The 19,654-nt window shown below is 39.8% G+C and overlaps 1 protein-coding gene across 1 annotated transcript in view; it reads left to right on the top strand.

Annotated features, from left to right (window-relative positions):
- NUAK1 (NUAK family kinase 1) overlaps positions 1 to 19,654 on the top strand; it is a 128,862-nt gene that overhangs the window by 67,881 nt on the left and 41,327 nt on the right. The window contains exon 2 of the mRNA XM_069764441.1: positions 19,138 to 19,258. Within this exon, the coding sequence (XP_069620542.1) occupies positions 19,138 to 19,258 (121 nt within the window). The remainder of the gene's footprint in view (positions 1 to 19,137; positions 19,259 to 19,654) is intronic.

Genomic DNA, 19,654 nt, shown 5'->3' with positions numbered 1-19,654 from the left:
ACGTGCTCACAAAGGCCAACCTAGGCACCTTAGATGGTAAGTCGGGTCTAAACATCTCTCTAGTAGGTATAAGCACATGATCTGGGTAACCTCTAGCTCGAAATTTGGCATCCATCTCTTGATGTCTGAGATGACTGACCTCAGGATTGGACACAATCCTATTGACCCTATCGTGTTGGGACTTGGGAAGGGCTCTTTTGATGTGATGGGGGTGACAGCTCTCAAATTTCAAAAGACTATTCTTGTCTGTGGATTTTACATATAAATCTGTTTCAATATTCCTGTTATCATCAATATTGACTCTAGTATCCAAAAAATTCATGGAATTATGATCATATAACAATGAGAAAGTCAGGCCTGGTATACTCGAGTTAAGATCTGTATGAAACTGTAAAAGAGAATCAACGTCCCCTGTCCAAATGAGAAAAACGTCATCTATATATCGCCGCCAATAGGCTATATTCGACACAAAGTTAGAATGTGGGTAAACATATGTTATCTCAAACTGATCCATAAAAATATTCGCGTAAGGGGGTGCCATGTTGGACCCCATGGCAGTCCCTCTCTTCTGAATAAAGAATTGGTCTTCAAAGATAAAAAAATTACGAGTCAATACCATGGTGAGAAGGTCTTTACAGAATTTAAGTTGTAAATCAGAAAAAGTTGTGTGACGCGATAGAAAAGACATGACAGACTCAATCCCATCAGAATGTCGAATGCTGGTATATAGACTATTCACGTCCATGGTTACCAATAGACAATTAGACGGTAATTTTCTTACATTCTTAAGAGATATCAAAAAATCCGTCGTATCTTTAAGATAGGATTTTATCTTAGGTACCAAAGGCGATAAAATCTTTTCAAGTGTAATGGCTAGGGGGGACAATAATGATTCAGTAGAGGCAACGATGGGGCGCCCTGGGGGCTTAGATGGATGTTTATGAATCTTGGGGAGAGTATAGAAAACAGGGATAACCGGATATTGTTTAATCAGAAATTCTCCCAATTTAGTATCTATAATGCCCTTAGAGGTATAATAGGATACCAAGTCCTTAATCTCTTTACTAATTTCTAAAGTAGGGTTATGACTTATGGGATGGTACGTATCTGAATCATTCAGTTGCGTCCGAATTTCCCCCAAATAATAATCCCGATCCAGTACCACTATTGAACCCCCCTTGTCCGCCGGTTTTATTATTATTTGTCTATTGTCTCTAAGAGATGACAAGGCCTGCTTTTCTTCTACAGTAAGGTTATGTTTCACATGATAATCACCTCTCTGTATGGATTCCAATACTTTTTTTACATCATTCTTGACAAATTCTATATATGTCTCTACTGGATGATAAACGTGAGGAGGCTGAAAGGAACTACGTAACCGTAAATTTAAGTCATTCAACGTAAAAGCAGAACTAGATTGATCAGGTAAAACAGCGGAGGCCGGCAAAATCTTCGAAAAATGAGCTTTAAGCCGAACATTTCTAAAAAAACGATGAAGCTCCTGATCCAACTGAAACGAATTGAAATGAGGGACTGGACAGAAACTCAGTCCTTTTTGTAACACAGTCATTTCGGCGGGAGAAAGGCATGTTGAGGATATGTTGTAAACAATGTTATTGATGATTTCGGTACCTGTGACCTGGTTGCCATTCTGCGTTGTTCTTGTCCGTGTCCGTTGCCCCCTCCTCGTTTTCCTCTGTGTCCCCGTCCTGGGCGTTGTTCTAAAAAAGCTGGACGAGAAGAGCCAAAATCGCTTTCTGAGCTGGTAGAAAATGGACTGTAGTCCCGTCTGACCGGTCTCCGATACCTTGAGTAAGTGGAAAATTGCCATTTATACACTTGGTTATTCCTATAGTCCTCAGTATCACGCAAGAATTTATTCCGTTTCCTAGTTTGCAGACTTTCACGCAAATCGGATATAGATTTGTCCACTTTGTCCTTAAGAGACTTGAAGTCCTCTGGTGATGATGTGCTCCTGAGTTGTTGTTCCGTTGACACGATCTTGGAATTCAATTCTGTAATTTCTTTCTGTAGAAAGTCAATAGTTAGAACCATTAAGTCCATGGAACATTTATTTAAAATGGCCTCAAATTTACCACAATATTCTGAGTTGTCTTGGAACAGGGTGGGTCTCAATGGGACCCTGAGACCTCTAGGTATCCGTTGGACTTTGTGATACTCTGCCAAAGTTATACTGTGCAGATCTAAAGCTGTATGTCGTCTCAAATCCTTTTCAAAATCCCTGGTCCGTAATTCCTCAGAGGGAGTATGTAGAAAAGTCCCAGATGTGGTAATTTGAGAGACAATATTAGAAGCCTCCTCTTGGTTATATGATAAGGTAGAAAAAGACATTTAAATCAAATAGGAGCTACCTTCAAAAAATAACAATATTATCACGATGAGGAAGGTGCCTCACTAATAGGAGGTGCTCTGGAGAAGAAACAATTCAATATACAAAAAACTCCGGCACACTAAGAGTCCAAAAAGAATTTAACTATTTCATATATTTTTTATTATTCAAAATGGGATTTCCAAAAGTAAAGAAGATCGTTCTGTACACTTGAATAGGACATATACAATTTTTCAACGTTTCGGCTAACAAGCCTTTCTCAAGAGATGTCCGTCTGAAACACACATATATATAAAAAAGAATCAATCAATACAGAAACAATAATATTACCAAAGAAACAGGAAAATAACCCCATTCACACATCCTATGGAGTATAGCATAATCTTATATATATGAGATCAAAAAACAAAAAACAAAAACGTCATCCGACCGATAGGAAATTAGGAAGAGGCTACCGACTTCAGTATAAGAAATCCTTCTTATATGGATATACCGGGACGCTCAGAAAAAGCCACCAACATATGTAAACAATGCCTCTACCTCTAAGGGCATTATAGATACTAAATTGGGAGAATTTCTGATTAAACAATATCCGGTTATCCCTGTTTTCTATACTCTCCCCAAGATTCATAAACATCCATCTAAGCCCCCAGGGCGCCCCATCGTTGCCTCTACTGAATCATTATTGTCCCCCCTAGCCATTACACTTGAAAAGATTTTATCGCCTTTGGTACCTAAGATAAAATCCTATCTTAAAGATACGACGGATTTTTTGATATCTCTTAAGAATGTAAGAAAATTACCGTCTAATTGTCTATTGGTAACCATGGACGTGAATAGTCTATATACCAGCATTCGACATTCTGATGGGATTGAGTCTGTCATGTCTTTTCTATCGCGTCACACAACTTTTTCTGATTTACAACTTAAATTCTGTAAAGACCTTCTCACCATGGTATTGACTCGTAATTTTTTTATCTTTGAAGACCAATTCTTTATTCAGAAGAGAGGGACTGCCATGGGGTCCAACATGGCACCCCCTTACGCGAATATTTTTATGGATCAGTTTGAGATAACATATGTTTACCCACATTCTAACTTTGTGTCGAATATAGCCTATTGGCGGCGATATATAGATGACGTTTTTCTCATTTGGACAGGGGACGTTGATTCTCTTTTACAGTTTCATACAGATCTTAACTCGAGTATACCAGGCCTGACTTTCTCATTGTTATATGATCATAATTCCATGAATTTTTTGGATACTAGAGTCAATATTGATGATAACAGGAATATTGAAACAGATTTATATGTAAAATCCACAGACAAGAATAGTCTTTTGAAATTTGAGAGCTGTCACCCCCATCACATCAAAAGAGCCCTTCCCAAGTCCCAACACGATAGGGTCAATAGGATTGTGTCCAATCCTGAGGTCAGTCATCTCAGACATCAAGAGATGGATGCCAAATTTCGAGCTAGAGGTTACCCAGATCATGTGCTTATACCTACTAGAGAGATGTTTAGACCCGACTTACCATCTAAGGTGCCTAGGTTGGCCTTTGTGAGCACGTTTCATCCATTTAATTCTTTCATTAATAAGTGCATCCTTCAACATTGGGATATTCTAAAAAATGCTTATCCTCAGGTGAAAGAATTTAATGTTAATCCAATTATCTGTAATAAACGTTGCTCCAATATTAAAGATTACGTAGTTAGAGCAGACGTGGGACCTAGCAGTAAGGGATCTATACAGAGGGTCCTGTCTTCACCACGGAATGGTACCTTCCCATGTCTGGGTTGCCACCAATGTTCAAATATAACCAAGGGTGATTCTTTTACACATCCTCGTTCTGGTAAACGTTTTCCTATCAGAGGCCATTTCACCTGCAATTCTTCATTTGTAGTGTATTTGATAAAGTGTCCTTGCGGTCTCGGATATGTTGGGGAGACCACCCAGCATGTCCGAGACCGTATTTCTAAGCATAAATCCACTATTCGTTGTGGTAGAACTCTCTTACCCATTCCGTCCCATTTTTTGCATAATAATCATACGGTAGCTCAATTAAGGTATCAAGTTATTGACCATGTGCCTTTATCTAGGAGGGGGGGTGACAGGATCAAAAAGTTGAAAGAGCGTGAATCCTTCTGGATTTACACGTTGCAGACATTATTTCCAAATGGTTTAAATAGAGAATATGAGGTTTCGTATTAGTGGAATTAACTTGGACATAAAGTTTCTATATTCCGATTTGAATATGTGATTAATTGTAGTACTTTCACCATTCTGTATGGATTCCGTTTCTGTGCTTAATTTTCTAAAAGTTGAAGTTCCTCTGTGTTGTATAAACAGTTATATACTTTTCTATATGTAACAATGTAAACCTGGATAAAAATGTATATACATTTCATTTTATTTTACTAAGTCCTGTGATTGTTTTCTTACAGGTGCCCATATAGTATTTCTCTAATTAAGATTTTAGAGCGCTCAATTGTGTATTTATCCCCTTTCTTCTTTCTTTTTTTCTTTCAGCATACCAGCGGCATGTAGTTTCTGGGCGGGGTCTCCCCAGCGCGTGCGCACTATTTCGGCAATTTCCGGCACTACTCGGTCCCCTCGGCTTTCACCCGATCTCACGGCGCATGTCTGTGCTCGGACCTTTAAACCGGAAGTTACTACACCGGATAAGGTAAAAGCCGTTCGCACGCCGGTTCTTTCACACTCGTGCCTCTCACATAGCGGTCACGGTTCCTCGGTCATCCGCATCAGGTGTGATATTCATTGGTGACACGCTGACAAGGTAATTATCCTGGGGTTTTCCCTGTGGCGCTTCTCTCTGGCGCCCCTCCACAGATTGGATATAGGTGCCCGTTGTAGATTATCTTTTTGTTTGTTTGTTTTCTACAGTGGATTTCCCTGCCTAGTTCTGCGTATTAGCAAGTATGGTCTTTTATTTGATATTCACTTATGGTGGTGATGGATTATTAGTGGGGATGTATCTAGAATATCGGTTCACTTATACGGTCATGTGGTGATATGACGCATGTTTCGTTTTTAGAATGGGATTTAGTCTCTTTTTCTTGATCCTTTTTCGTTTTTTCATTGTTTACATATGTTGGTGGCTTTTTCTGAGCGTCCCGGTATATCCATATAAGAAGGATTTCTTATACTGAAGTCGGTAGCCTCTTCCTAATTTCCAATCGGTCGGATGACGTTTTTGTTTTTTGTTTTTTGATCTCATATATATAAGATTATGCTATACTCCATAGGATGTGTGAATGGGGTTATTTTCCTGTTTCTTTGGTAATATTATTGTTTCTGTATTGATTGATTCTTTTTTATATATATGTGTGTTTCAGACGGACATCTCTTGAGAAAGGCTTGTTAGCCGAAACGTTGAAAAATTGTATATGTCCTATTCAAGTGTACAGAACGATCTTCTTTACTTTTGGAAATCCCATTTTGAATAATAAAAAATATATGAAATAGTTAAATTCTTTTTGGACTCTTAGTGTGCCGGAGTTTTTTGTATATTGAATTGTTTCTTCTCCAGAGCACCTCCTATTAGTGAGGCACCTTCCTCATCGTGATAATATTCCAGGGGACCTGACACATTCGTGACAGATGCAGAACAGATAGAGGTGTGATAACGGAATTGAAAGTCTGCAGTGTGAAAGATTACATGAACATTTCCAATGCACAGTTGCCTAACATCAATTAAAAACTTGCTCTTTTTTTTTAATACCAATGGGTTATAAAAGCATCCCTTGCAGCAAAGCATGTTGAACATGATTTTTTTTTTCAAAGCATGAGGGAGAGTCTTATATGTCCTGTTGGAATTAAGTAAACATCGATTTTTAATTGATATAAGGCAACTGAGTTCTACAAATTTTTTTGTTTTCTTTTTCTTTGCTGGATAAGTGTTCCCACATAGCCATGCACCATAGAAACAAATCTATGCAAACATAAAACTGACATCTTTCATCTTAGTAAAAGATTACGTGTTATGGCAGTGGAGGATTGTGCAGAACACTGACTTAAACTGACAGTGTCACTGTCAGAGGTAACATCATCCTACAGTGACAGAGGCGAATGATGTGCTATATATTCCATAATGCCCTCTGTGGCATAATGCCCTCCACTCTTGCTGCAGGCAAAGGAGGCCATTTGAGTCTTGCATTTGGCAATACTAATACAACTGCTATTATGAATAGTTGTGCTGATGCTTCTTAGACAATAAATGCATTTTCTTCTCTGTTACATTACCCCATCCTTTGCTATTGCTACTTTTTCTTTTACCAGTTTTACAACTGTGCAAGGAGGCGGTGTGCAGGGACATCATACTGCATGGGGAGCTGTTTGGTGACATCATATTGTGCAAAGGGCCTGTTTGGGGACATAATACTGTTCAAGGGGGTTTGTTGGGGACATTATACTGTGTAAGGGGGTTATGTGTGGGGCATAATACTGTGCAAGAGGGCTGTGTGAGGACATAATATTTTGTAATCTGGTTGTGTGAGGAAATAATACTATATGGGGGGTTGTGTAGGGATATCATACTGCATGGGGGGGCTATTTGGAGGCGTAAAACTGTGCAAGGGGGCTGTGTGGAGGCATGATATTATGCAAGGGAGCTTTGTTGGGCCACAATACTGTGCAAGGGGTCTGTGTGGAGAAATAATACTATATAAAAGGACTGTGTAGGGACATCATACTGTACAAGAGAGCTGTGTGGGCACATAATATTGTGCAAAGGCGGCTTTGTGGGGGCATAATACTGTGCAAGGGGACTGTGTAGGGGCATTATACAGTTAACAGACTTAATTCTGTTCAATATTAAGTGATAAAAATGAATATAAGAAATAATAACGAGCAGAATTAAATTGCACCTGATTCGTTCGACTCTTATGCGACCCCTTGGGAAAATAAATTGCCCACACCTTCCATAGAGTAGAGGATGCTAATTTTGCCAATGTGCAGCCCCTGGGAGGCCCCATGGTCAGCCCAATCTCATTGTGAGTCCCAATGGTCAAACCTGCAACTGACAAATTAACCTCTATCAAATTTATCAGGGTTTTTGGGGGGAATAACCCTGTATATTCTTATGGGTTTTCAGCAGAAGAATACTTTTACCTTCTAATGCCTGTAAGTCATTATTTTTGCTTAGTGCTGAGATGTTTAGAAATTCCTCTGAATGACTTTTGTTCTCATTTTTTAATGTTCCCTTGTTTAGTAGAGACGGAGATGCTTTTGATGTTGTTTTAACAACATGAGAGTAAATCTAACACATAGCAGTATTCACACTCTATATATATCCTGAAGAGCTCGTTGCCAGACATGATACTGGCTCCCCTTACCAGAGTCTAGCTATCTAGACATGTTTTGACATTGGTGTGGAACAGAGTCATTGTTTCTCATTTTATTCAGCGTATATAGCGACCAAGATTATTTTTCTTGTATGGAAAATGGAATCTCATAGAATGTTTGTATATGCTTTTACGTGCTTTTTATCAGAATGCAAAGTCATGCACATAAACAAATGAAGTATACAACACAGACATTTTCATATAAAATCTAAATAGTATAGCACCCTGATGGGTAATGATAGGATAAAATCAGAAGATATATTCTGCAAATTTTATGGAAATGAAGCATTTCTCAAACATCTCACTAGTCTGGGTTAGAGCTCAAATCCTACTAATAGTTTATAGTTTATAAGGCTAATTTAGACTGTAGTTTTCTCCATGTACCTCATGCACATTTACTGTAGCTCTGTATGAGGCTTTTGTGCTATCCTAAAATAACACTGTTGGAACACAGGACCAAGGGATCACAAAGTGTCTATAGTGAGTTATAGTAAATGATTCCTTTGGGGGTTTCATCCAGATCCTGTGTCTCAGATCTTCAGACGGAGGCCCCAACTGAGCTACAAGTGTGGCCGAAATACAATGTGAACATAGCCTAAGCAAGGAAGATCTGATACCAGTTTTCTCTCTTCTTCCTGTTGAGAACTCAGGCATGTTCCGCCAAATAACTCATGCATGTGTATGTCTACAGAAGAAATAGCTCTTGGGTCAGCCATCCAGTGATCTTTCTCATTTTCTTTTTACTCCTATGCCTGCAAAGATGACAAGGGGAGACCCTCTATGTCTAGAGGAAAGAATCGCCATTATCACAGATGGGGATTCTTTACTATTAAAGCAGTAACATTGTAGAACACTCTGCCATATGATACTTTAATGGCTGAGTCACTAAAAACATTCAAGGAGGGCCTGGTCACCTTTCTTGAAAAATATAATATTTCAGCTTATGGGACGCTGATCCTGGGAATTAGTCTGCTTGCTGAATGTGGATTTGGAAATTAAGTTTTTACCTAATATCGGTCAATTAGCATCTGCCTCATGAGGTTTTTGACTTCCACTGGATCAACATGTTAAGTAAAATGTTGAAGTCGATGGAATGATCCACTTTCAATATTAAAACTATGAAAATATTGAATGTACTTGGTCAGTTTAATGCAGCAGATGATGTCACCATGGCTGTATAATAAAGATCTTTAACGGTTCTGCGTGTACCATTCAGGCTTTGATCATTGATTTTGTTGTGTGCTTGAGACCTAACAGGGAACTTTAGGTCTCATTAAATACAGTATATGTGAAGTGTTAGGGACATATGTTGCTAGAGAAGAACATAGAGGGCTTAACTGACGTGCTGAAAGAACTCTGTGTGACATTAAACAAATGATTAACTTGATGGCATCTTTGATTGATGGACTCCAACAGCTATAACCACTTGATGTTACAGAGAAGAAGATGCCATTCCTGATGAAGAACCAGCTGTACTTATTGACTCTTCATTGGCTTTCGTAGGAGTTGTGGAAACCTCCATGTGAGAGGTCTAGTAGGATGTTATAACTTTAATTAATTTTCCTGTGTGTGTCTGCATTGTTTTATGAAGATTATATTTTATATTGATTAGCTTTTTTGTGTATATCTAGTATATTCAATTGATAGTCCATTTCCTTGTTACGATAGTTATCTGATTTGTAGACAATCCAGTAAACATTGAGTAGACTGGGGCAAGACTATAATCTCTTCTGCAGGTAGGACAACTAGAAATACTTTGCATGCCTGCATTTTGTCGTTAATAAATGACCTTGTATTTGGAGAAGACAGCGTCCCATGACTAAAACAAACATTTTCCAATCAATGAACAGCTAAAACAGTAGAATAAAATAAATACACCATCCCTGAACTTGTCCATTTTCTACTATGAGCATAAATGCTTGATTAGGTTCCCATCTTTGGGATGGCTGTGCATGTCTGCATCTCTCTCCATTTTTGGCTATGGGAGTAATAGAAACAGCTGAGCTAGTTTTAGTTAAGTCCATTCCAAGTTCATATACGAGTACTTACCTGCTCTTTTATTTTTTCTCACGGTGATCTAATTGCTTTTTGTAAATGACATTTTTTTTAAATAATAAAGTGGGCATTCTGAAATAATGTATAGATTGGTTTTACACACATTATTTTTGGAAATCTCTGTCCTCAGATGCTACATGAAATGCTCATGTGGTCTCACAGAAATCCAGCAGGGTTGTTAGGTTTCAGTTTGCAGATCCTAAGCAGAGGATATTCACTATGGCTAGTTACAATGTAATAACACAAGATTGCGATCTTATGCCTTTCCATTACAAGTCATGGTGTGCCCTAGCCAAAGGACATTTTTCCTATGCACTATATTTACACATGAAAATCTCATGACAGAAGGAAACTCTCCATTAAATGTCACTTGCATAAAAAGGTTGTCCGACCGTGAAATCCATGTAATTTTTTTAAGCTAATCTGTGCTGTATTATGATATACAACACCCCCAGAAATTTTGTTTTTTGTTTTTGCCTTTCTTTCCTTGCTTCACATGTCTCCACATCAAATCCACAGTGATGATAGGGCTTCACATGTCCCCACATCACATCCACATTGGTGATAGCTTCACATGTCCCCACATCACATCCAGAGTGGTGATAGCTTCACATGTCCCCACATCACATCCAGAGTGGTAAATGCAGCATGCCTTAGAGACTTCTTAGCTCTTTTTTTAAGTACAAGTATAAGCAGAACTGAGTATAAGCTGAGGCACCTACTTTTGCCACAGAAAACTGGGTAAGCTTATTGACTCAAGTATAAGCCAGGTATTTATTGTCCCCTCATCCCTGTCCTGGTATGAATGGCTCCCCCGTCCTGTCCTGGTATGTGGCTCCCCTTGTCCTATCCTGCTATGCGTGGCTCCCCCAGTCCTGTCCTGCTATATGTGGCTCCCCCTGTCCTGCTATGTGTGGCTCCCCCTGTCCTGCTATGTGTAGCTCCCCCTGTCCTGTCCTGCTATGCATGGCTCCACCTGTCCTGGTATGTGGCTCGCCCATCCTGTCTTGTTATGTGGCTGTCCTTTCCTTGTATGTGGCTCCTTCGTTATGTCCTGGTATGTGGCTCCCCCTGTCCTGTCCTGGGATGTGGCTCCCCCGTCGTGTCCTGGTATGTGGCTCCCCCTGTCCTGGTATGTGGCTCCCCCGTATTGTGCATGGCTCCCCCTGTCCCGCATTGCTCGGCTCCCCCAGGCCCGCATGGCTCGGCTGCCCCCCCCGTCCCATCGTTGTTTGCATGGCTCACATCCCCGCCTCCCACCCCCATCCTACTCACCCTCTTTAAGTATAGTGTTACTGGCATTTCTCTAATAGGCTTCTGAATGGGACTTAAAAAGAGCAAAAAATACTGTATATATGTAAAGAATTGGCAGTATAATTCTCATATATTCTTCAACATAGATGGCAGTGTCAGAGCTGGTCGTAACATAGCTCTCGCCTTGTCAAGCCGTCATGTCCAATTCCGTGTTTGAATCTTTCAAATAAAAAAATGTGTCCCTCTTTGGAACTGCCTTCCTTAGGAGATCAGATACTTTATGAGCTGTCGTTGCATAAAAGATCATAAATCCTTAAGAGATCATAAATCAAGAAATACCTTTTCATTTACACTTAGTGTTTTATCTCCAAGCAGATGGGGGATATGTAAGGAAATTGTAGTCAAATGTCTAAATACTTTCAGCTGAACTGATTTTTTTTTAGTGGAAAGAGAATATATTTTTGTTCTTAATGTGTGTAGCTAACATCTGGCAAACGTTTGCTTTTTGTATGCATGAATAGAAAGGAAATCTCATCTTCAATTTAGCTGGGATGTGGTCAGGAATATGACAGTGTTTAAAGGATATGTCTTGTGATGTACTGCCATAAGAAGCCTGTACAAACTTGGATGATTATTTGTTGCAATGTTTTTCCCCACTCCTCCCTTTGTCTGCCCAGCATCTCTCATTAAAATGCTCTAATGGCTTTGAAGCCCACTTCGGAACTGGCACACACTTTAGGTTTCACCCACAAGCCAAATATACCCTTGTATATCTTGAAATTAAAAATGTTTGAAAGTAAGAGTGCAGCCCTCCATATCAAGACTAAAGCAAAACATTAATAATAACTTTCTTCTGTGGCTATCTGACAGGTTTATAAGGTATGTGGAAAAGTTTCTGTATATGCCATGTGTTAGAAGAGCCCTCCTCTGTGGCCAGTTTATTTAGTAAATGGCTTTTTAATTTGGATGTGTATCTACAGTATCTGGAGATGAAACAAAATCACTGCACTCATCCAGTTCAAATAAATTTTGCTGAAGTGAACATTTTATTTGGGATACGAAGATGAAGACGAAACAATAGGGCAATTATTAACATTTCGGCCACACGGTGGCCTTGATCACAATAAAGTGCCTTTGTGGTTGTTCGTTTCTGTCATAGGGTATTACGACGTTCTACTACATTCAAAAGTGGAGATGGCCAAGTTTTAACCCAAACTAGGGATGCAAGGCCTGTGCTCCAACAAAAGATTATCCGGGATGGTGTATAATTGTCTCTGTACCATCTACCATACACTGGGTTAGCTTACTTGCCCGTGTAACGTTTGGCCAGCAGGAACCGGAGAAAAAAGAGATGTCAGCGTTGTGTGTACACACTTGCACAGGGTGGATGTGGCTGCTTAAATATCCATTGGCAGCGCAGTGGGGAATGCGACCCGAGTCCCGGGAGCCGGCGTTGGTGGTCAAGTGGGAGGTGCCGACACAGACCGTGTCCTGGCGATGAAGGCGGGTCGCGTTCCCCACTGTGCTAAGCAGCCACATCCACCCTGTGCAAGTGTGTACACACAACGCTGACATCTCATTTTTCTCCGGTTCCTGCTGGCCAAACGTTACAAGGGCAAGTAAGCTGACCCAGTGTATGGTAGATGGCACAGAGACATATATACACCATCCCGGATAATCTTTTGTTGGAGCACAGGCCTTGCATCCCTAGTTTGGGTTAAAACTTGGCCATCTTCACTTTTGAATATAGTAGAACGTCGTAATACCCTATGACAGAAACGAACAACCACAAAGGCACTTTATTGTGATCAAGGCCACCGTGTGGCCGAAACGTTAATAATTGCCCTATTGTTTCGTCTTCATGTTCGTATCCCAAATAAAATGTTCACTTCAGCAAAATTTATTTGAACTGGATGAGTGCAGTGATTTTGTTTCATTTCAAGTGTTGATGGGTCCACTGGCTCCGTTCATTTGCACCATCGAACTCCGTAAATAGTCGAGTGCTAGCTCTTCGTTCCTTCTACTATCTACAGTATCTGACTGGTGGGGCAAATGCCCATCAGTAACATTGACTCTAGGGGCCCACTAAGCTACATGCAAATATTACATTGCTCTCTATAATATAATAATACGTTAGGTAGTCCTTTACATGAACAATGAGATGCTGCTTTTGTTTGTACATCAAGAATCAAATGTATTGGTGCAACTAATGCTAATATTGAGGGGTAAGTGGCTGGTGGGGCCCACCAGGAGGTTCCCCTGTTCCTCCGAGGGCCAGTCCAATCTTGTGTTTCTATTCTGTGGAAAAGTTGGCAATCTTGGAAGAGGAATTAACATGTTAGTGACCACCGATAGATTGAATACAGATTCCTAATAGTGGAGAGCAGCAAGTGAGCATGCAAGTATCATTATTATTAGCGAGTATTGTAGATCGATGTTTTTGGAAGGGAGCTTATAAATGGCACTGTAGATGGCTGTCATTCACACTCCCCACACACATCAGTGGTTACACTTGACTGTCACAAGTTCAATGCTTTTCCACCCTGGAAACCTTTTTCGTAGGTACTATATACCTAGAATATCCCATAAGACATGCCATTTTGGTGAAGTTCTCACCCAGTACATACATTTGACATATATTTCTCATAGACAATATGGAACAACTTCACCTTGTAACCTCATTGAACTACAAGTTGTACAAGTTACTGTACTTACATAAATAATGCATTCGCATATTAGCCTACCCAAGACTTGTCCATCCTAAAGGTACGAACACAGAGTTTGCAACCAAGCGTTGATAATGATAACTAAAAAAGATTAATGTGGTGGTTATCATGGCTTATGATATGTGCCTGGAAATAATGAATACTGTTGTCCAAATGCTTGATACACATGTTGATGGGACCCTAAAGTGTACATGAATCTTCACATCTTCAGTTACATACAAAAGTTGGCGCAAACCATTTACTGTATGTGCCAGTTGAGGGGGACTTTCCAGGTTTTTCTTATATTGATGTCCTTTTCATGGATGGACATTCAATATCAGTTTAGTGGGGGCACGATGCTTAGCGCCCCCACCAATGAGCTGTTTTTATCTTCGGCAGTGGCCAATATAAACAGTATTGAAGTGAATAGGAGCTGAGCTGCAGTACCCGGGAACGGCCACTACACTGTGAACGCAGCTGGGCTATTTGGCTTACTCTTTACATCCACCCACCGGTGGAGCTGAAAACACCTGATAATGGGGGCTGGGTATATGTCCCCCACCAATCTGATATGTATCCCACAGACAAGTCATCACTGTAATAAGCCTGGAAAGCACTTATAAATACATCTTTGTAGCAAATGACTCATTGTCTGGGCCCTTAAATCCAGATGCATGATTTCTTATGCTTTTTTATGCATCTCTCTAGAAAGAAGTAATAAACATAGTAAATAATGTAGCTCAAGTGATTTGCACATTTTAATACGAGACGGATTGAAAGTTAACCAGGCCATTAGAAAAAAACTATGGTCATACATCAATACTGAGAAGAACAAACTTCTTCAAAATATTTACTTGTCTCTGTATACTTTGTATACTTTCTATTGTGTGCCTTAGACTTGCTTTTGTGACTTTTTTCTTGTTTGATGGCTGATAAGACCATAAATAAATAATTAACTCCTGTATAGGTTTTCTCAACGTGTACCTGCTTGCCCAGCCGTACATGTTGGTGCAGCTGTAGGTTTGGGAACATCACCATTTGTCTTGGAAAACATTCCATTATTGACATATATAAACACATATTTCAAAAAGAAACTTTGCTCCGATAAGACTTATCTTGGCAGTGTCCCAGGAGGCTAGCCCATTCTAACTCCACTTATTGCTAATTAAATGTCGCTAACTCTGTAAGGTGATAGATTACGTATTAGAATAGCTGATTCATTACACATTGAAGTATATAAACTCCCTCTTTGGCCATCCCTATGGAAATGACCTACTGTATGTAAAACACTGTCCTATCCGTGTTTTTCCTGGATAGCGCTTGCACCTAAAATAGTGAATGGGGTCATTTGCATGTCCGAGTGGTCCACAGAAAATCACGCAGACATGTCCAATTTTGATCCAAGTGTTGGATCAGAGTCAGCAATGAAACTCTATGGGTCCATGAGAAAATTGGGAAGCACTCTGTTGCCATCACCACCGTTAGATAGGAGAAAGTAGTGAAACTTTTTTTTCTGAAATCACTTATGAAACTCATTCAGTTTTTATTGCACGTGAAAAACATGCCAATTAACCCCTTTGAAGCTCCAGTCTAGGGTTAAACGTGTGCTCTACAAGATTCTCATTTGTCAGTAAACTCATTTTTTTCCATATCATAATCAGTAGTTAAATATAGATAGAAAATCATACAATTTTCACACTGTTTTAAGACTCCTATTTCATGTTCTTCTCTGTAGTTTTATTATCATCAGATTACAGTGCCAGATAACATCTGTATACAAAACTGATAACACAGGAGCCACTATTCACAATTTCCTGGCCCTTTCCTCCCTTTACAATGACTTTTGCACATGCTCATTAGATGTTTTGATGCAAAAGATGGGATCTGACTCAGTCTATTGCTGCTAATGTACCGGTATATGTGCATTTTCTGAAAGATCAGTAAGTAGGAGTCTTGAATGGCCCCAGTGGCTAGTGTGAAAATTGCAAAATACAGATTGTTGCATGAAAAATAAAAAAAAATGTAACAAAAAAATGTTTAAAAAGTACAATTATCCAAAAATATATAAAGACCCTCACTGTACTTTCTAGGAATCTGTCGTGTATAGACGATTGTATCTCCAAATCCACAATCCAAAAAAAAAAATACAAAAACGCACAATGTGGAAAACATTTTTCTTCAATGCCTTTTTATAGCCATATTCAAATAGAAAACATACTATGAAGTGCAGAAACAGAAAACCAAACATTCCCCCCGATTAGGCAACAATGAACTTCTTCCTGCTACCCCTACCTCCATTATTCATCGTTGTACCATGTTCGGTAGGGATGAGGATCTTCTATAGGACCCAGTCATTGGTGCCTAATCAGGGCGCGTATTTTGTTTTCTGTTTCTGCACTTTGCAGGAGAGTTTTGTGAATTGATATCACCAGGTTTTTTTTATCTAATTCATTGGATGTAATTAATTTACTTTGTGTTTGAGTGAAATTGGACTGGGACATCCTGTCTGGGGGAGAGGGAAGGAGAGCAGCTCCATTGAGCGAATGGCCACATGTGGTAGCTGCAGGGACACATTGTGAAATGATAAAAGTAGGATATGGTAGATCTGACATAGGACTGACAGTAGTAATCTCAGGGGGGAAGTTATTTTCAGTCCCTTCAATATGCATTTGTAGAAAAGCTGAATTACAGTTTTCATGGGTAACGTTCCTCATTGTGGAGAGGGACATACCGGTTTTTGGCATGCTAATGTAAGGAGGCTTGTTCGCCGTGCAATTCATGAGTAACTTAAAATAAGATCATCAACCATTTTGTATCTATATATTACATATCCTTGAGATGCCGGACAAGCGTACATATAGTGGTGACATAACGGAGGTAACACAGACTTTAACTTCTAAACACCTCTAGTTTTCTATTTGTAATTATCGTAAAACATTTTTGTTTAATCTTGATTCACAGTTTCACTACAAAATGACATTTTTTGAAGCCCTCAGACAAAAATGGTTCCAATAGGTCGTACAAATAATGTTTAATTTTCTCTAATGTCAAAAAAAGTCTTTTTTAGCAAGGGTTGTGCTGCCTTTGGCTTCATTCTCACCTCAGGGAGCTTGGGTTATTAAAGTCTGCACCATCTGTTTCTCGGGCTTTCAACTAGAGCATGTAATTTTCTAAGAGCGGTAAAATAGAATATTCAGCTTTGATTTGTAGAGCCACATAATTCGTCCTTTATAGTTCAGTGGTTTTTGCATTTCACTTTGGTTCAATTGATGCCTATTATTTAATTTCGTAGTGTATCATCCTTACACTGTATCACTAGAACATAGCAGTAGTCTATCAGCAAGGTGACAAAACTATTTGGCCATTCTTTACTTACTATAAAGGTCAGAGAAATGCAGACGCTTTCAACAAACATTCACAGAGGAGCTGGAAAGGGTCCTGGAATGCCTTTTAATCCTTTTTATGGCCTTGAAACCAGGAGCTTTTATGTGAAAAGTTGCATTTAAGGTTTGTTCGCTACTAGAAGATGAATTTACCAATGTCTCAGTTGCCTGTTCTGTCAATGGGAGGTTGATTGCCACCATATGTATGAAAGGAAAGCTAAATAGAAACAATATAGTTCTTGGAAATATTTTATCATTTTAACTTACTCCTGTCAGCCTGTTATTCCATTGATGTCAGTGCCTTGTTTCTTACCTTATTTTACCTTTCTCTTTTCCTTTGTAACTTATAGTTGAGGAAACTTGAGGCTACTCACATTATATATCGCTATGACTCAGGTTCTGAAACATCTAGGAGATCACCCCAAATCAGCTAGACACCCAGCTGCAGGATAGTTACCCTTTCTGAATAACGAAGGCTTTTTAACAGAGTGTGACAGCTCTGCCATCCGTGGTGATGGAAGCCCTGCACACTGCAATTGGCCAAATAATGTGGCCTCAACATGAAAGATACGATATATCTGAGCCAACAGTCATGGGTCGGCCAAACCTTTTATATACCGCACCTCGATCTTAAAGGGCCACTGTCACCTTCCTCCAGCCGTTATAAACTAAAAGAGCCGCCTTGTGCAGCAGTAATGCTGCATTCTAACAAGGTGGCTTTTTTAGTTTTGTGTTCATGTATTACTAAAATAAAGCGCTTTGAAACTTTTCAAAAATACCTATCTTTGTCCACGGAGGCGGGTCCTCAATCCCCAGCTTGAACGGTACTCTGCCGTCACTCACATCTTCAGGGGCTTTCGGCGCCGACCCCTCCGCGCTGTTTTCTCTTCAAAACCGGTGCCTGCGCTGTGTAAATCTTTGTGGGGCAGGCGCAGTAAGCTCTGGCGGTCTGACGTCCCAGCCAGGCTTGCAGACTGCGCCTGTGCTGGCAGTGCGGCCACCCACCTCGGGAATCCCTGCCCCGCACTGTGTTATGCATTATGCACAGTGCAGGGCTAGGATTCCTGGGCATGCGCACTGCGTGTGTCAGACTGTCACCCAGGTCCCCCGCCTTACAGCCTCTGTCTATTCAGCTGATCGTCCCGGCGATTGCTATGAGGAGGAGGAGACCACAAAAAGGTCACAATGTGGATGTCACAGAACACATTTGGCACATGTGGAATACAAGCCAAAGGCCATTACCAAAAATCAGTGTGCACATCACCAGAAGTTGCACCAGGGTGAAATAGTGCAGTAGATGGTTGGCCCACCATAATCTTTAGATTCATCTGACTTGTATGGTCAAGTGTAGAATGCAGACAGCAATGCTGGCTTCTAACTCACAGTACACAAATACCTTGCATGCTAGAATGTTAAGTGAGTGCTGTAGCTTTAGTAGTGGTTTATACCACTGCTGCAAGAGTTTATTACGTGAACAGGCCCTTCTCTATGCTTGTTAGGCTTCATTCACATGTCCATGTTTCACTTTCTGTGAGGTTTCCCGACCAACCGCATTTCCTGACCCAAACTTAGCTGCCTCAAATATAATGTGTACTAGAACCATATGTCACAGACACGTGAATCCAGCCTTATTGTGAACAAATAGAGATCAATTGGTGTGGTTGATCCATTTATACCTTTGATATACTGCATGTCTATGGACATTGTCATGGCAGACTATATCATCAGATAACCCCAGACATGGATGACTACCAAGCATAATATAACCTTCTGATCTGAATTCTTCCATCTCTTTCATGATGTATGTTTAGATGTGGTTTTGTCAGTATAAAATGTGGTATCATTTCTTGGTAATATTCACATTTGAGGAATATTCTTAGAGGAGGTCTTTAAGGTTTGGTCTGATCCATTTGCTGTGTGTTTATTGCCAGCAAACTACATCTGTGTTGATTTTTGAGCAGTTCTAATTGTTGCCTAACATCTGTTTCTGTTCCCAAAGTAACGCTTAGTCTTTTAAATATTCTAGGTTGCCATAAAATCTATCCGTAAGGACAAAATAAGAGATGAACAAGATATGGTTCACATCAGACGAGAGATTGAAATAATGTCATCACTCAGCCATCCGCATATCATAAGTATCTATGAAGGTAATATTGTCTCATAAATTCTGTGAATTTTGTGTGGTCCATTGTTTCAGTTCACCCCAATTGCTTGTCAGCCTTTCTTGTGCTTGCGTGGGTTGCACATCGTTAAACTGTACAAATACTGATGTTTAGCATCATAGGACATGCTCATGTAAAGTACGCAGGTCACACTCAGTACACTCAGTGCAATGTTGTGTGGGCTCAAATGCAAATCTTACCCAGATCATAAGTGTGAACTTTGCAAGTAAGTGTTCTAAACATGACATTTTCAAAATGACCATTTTAGCAATTTGCCTAAAAAGTGCAGTTGTGCTCAAAAGTTTACATACGCCTACAAAATATTTGATTTCTTGGCCTTTTTTTCAGAGAATATGAATGATAACACCAAAACGTTTTCTC

Source organism: Ranitomeya imitator, chromosome 4, assembly GCF_032444005.1.
Source record: "Ranitomeya imitator isolate aRanImi1 chromosome 4, aRanImi1.pri, whole genome shotgun sequence".
Classification (NCBI taxonomy): domain Eukaryota; kingdom Metazoa; phylum Chordata; class Amphibia; order Anura; family Dendrobatidae; genus Ranitomeya; species Ranitomeya imitator.
This window is presented reverse-complemented; position numbering and strand designations above follow the sequence as displayed.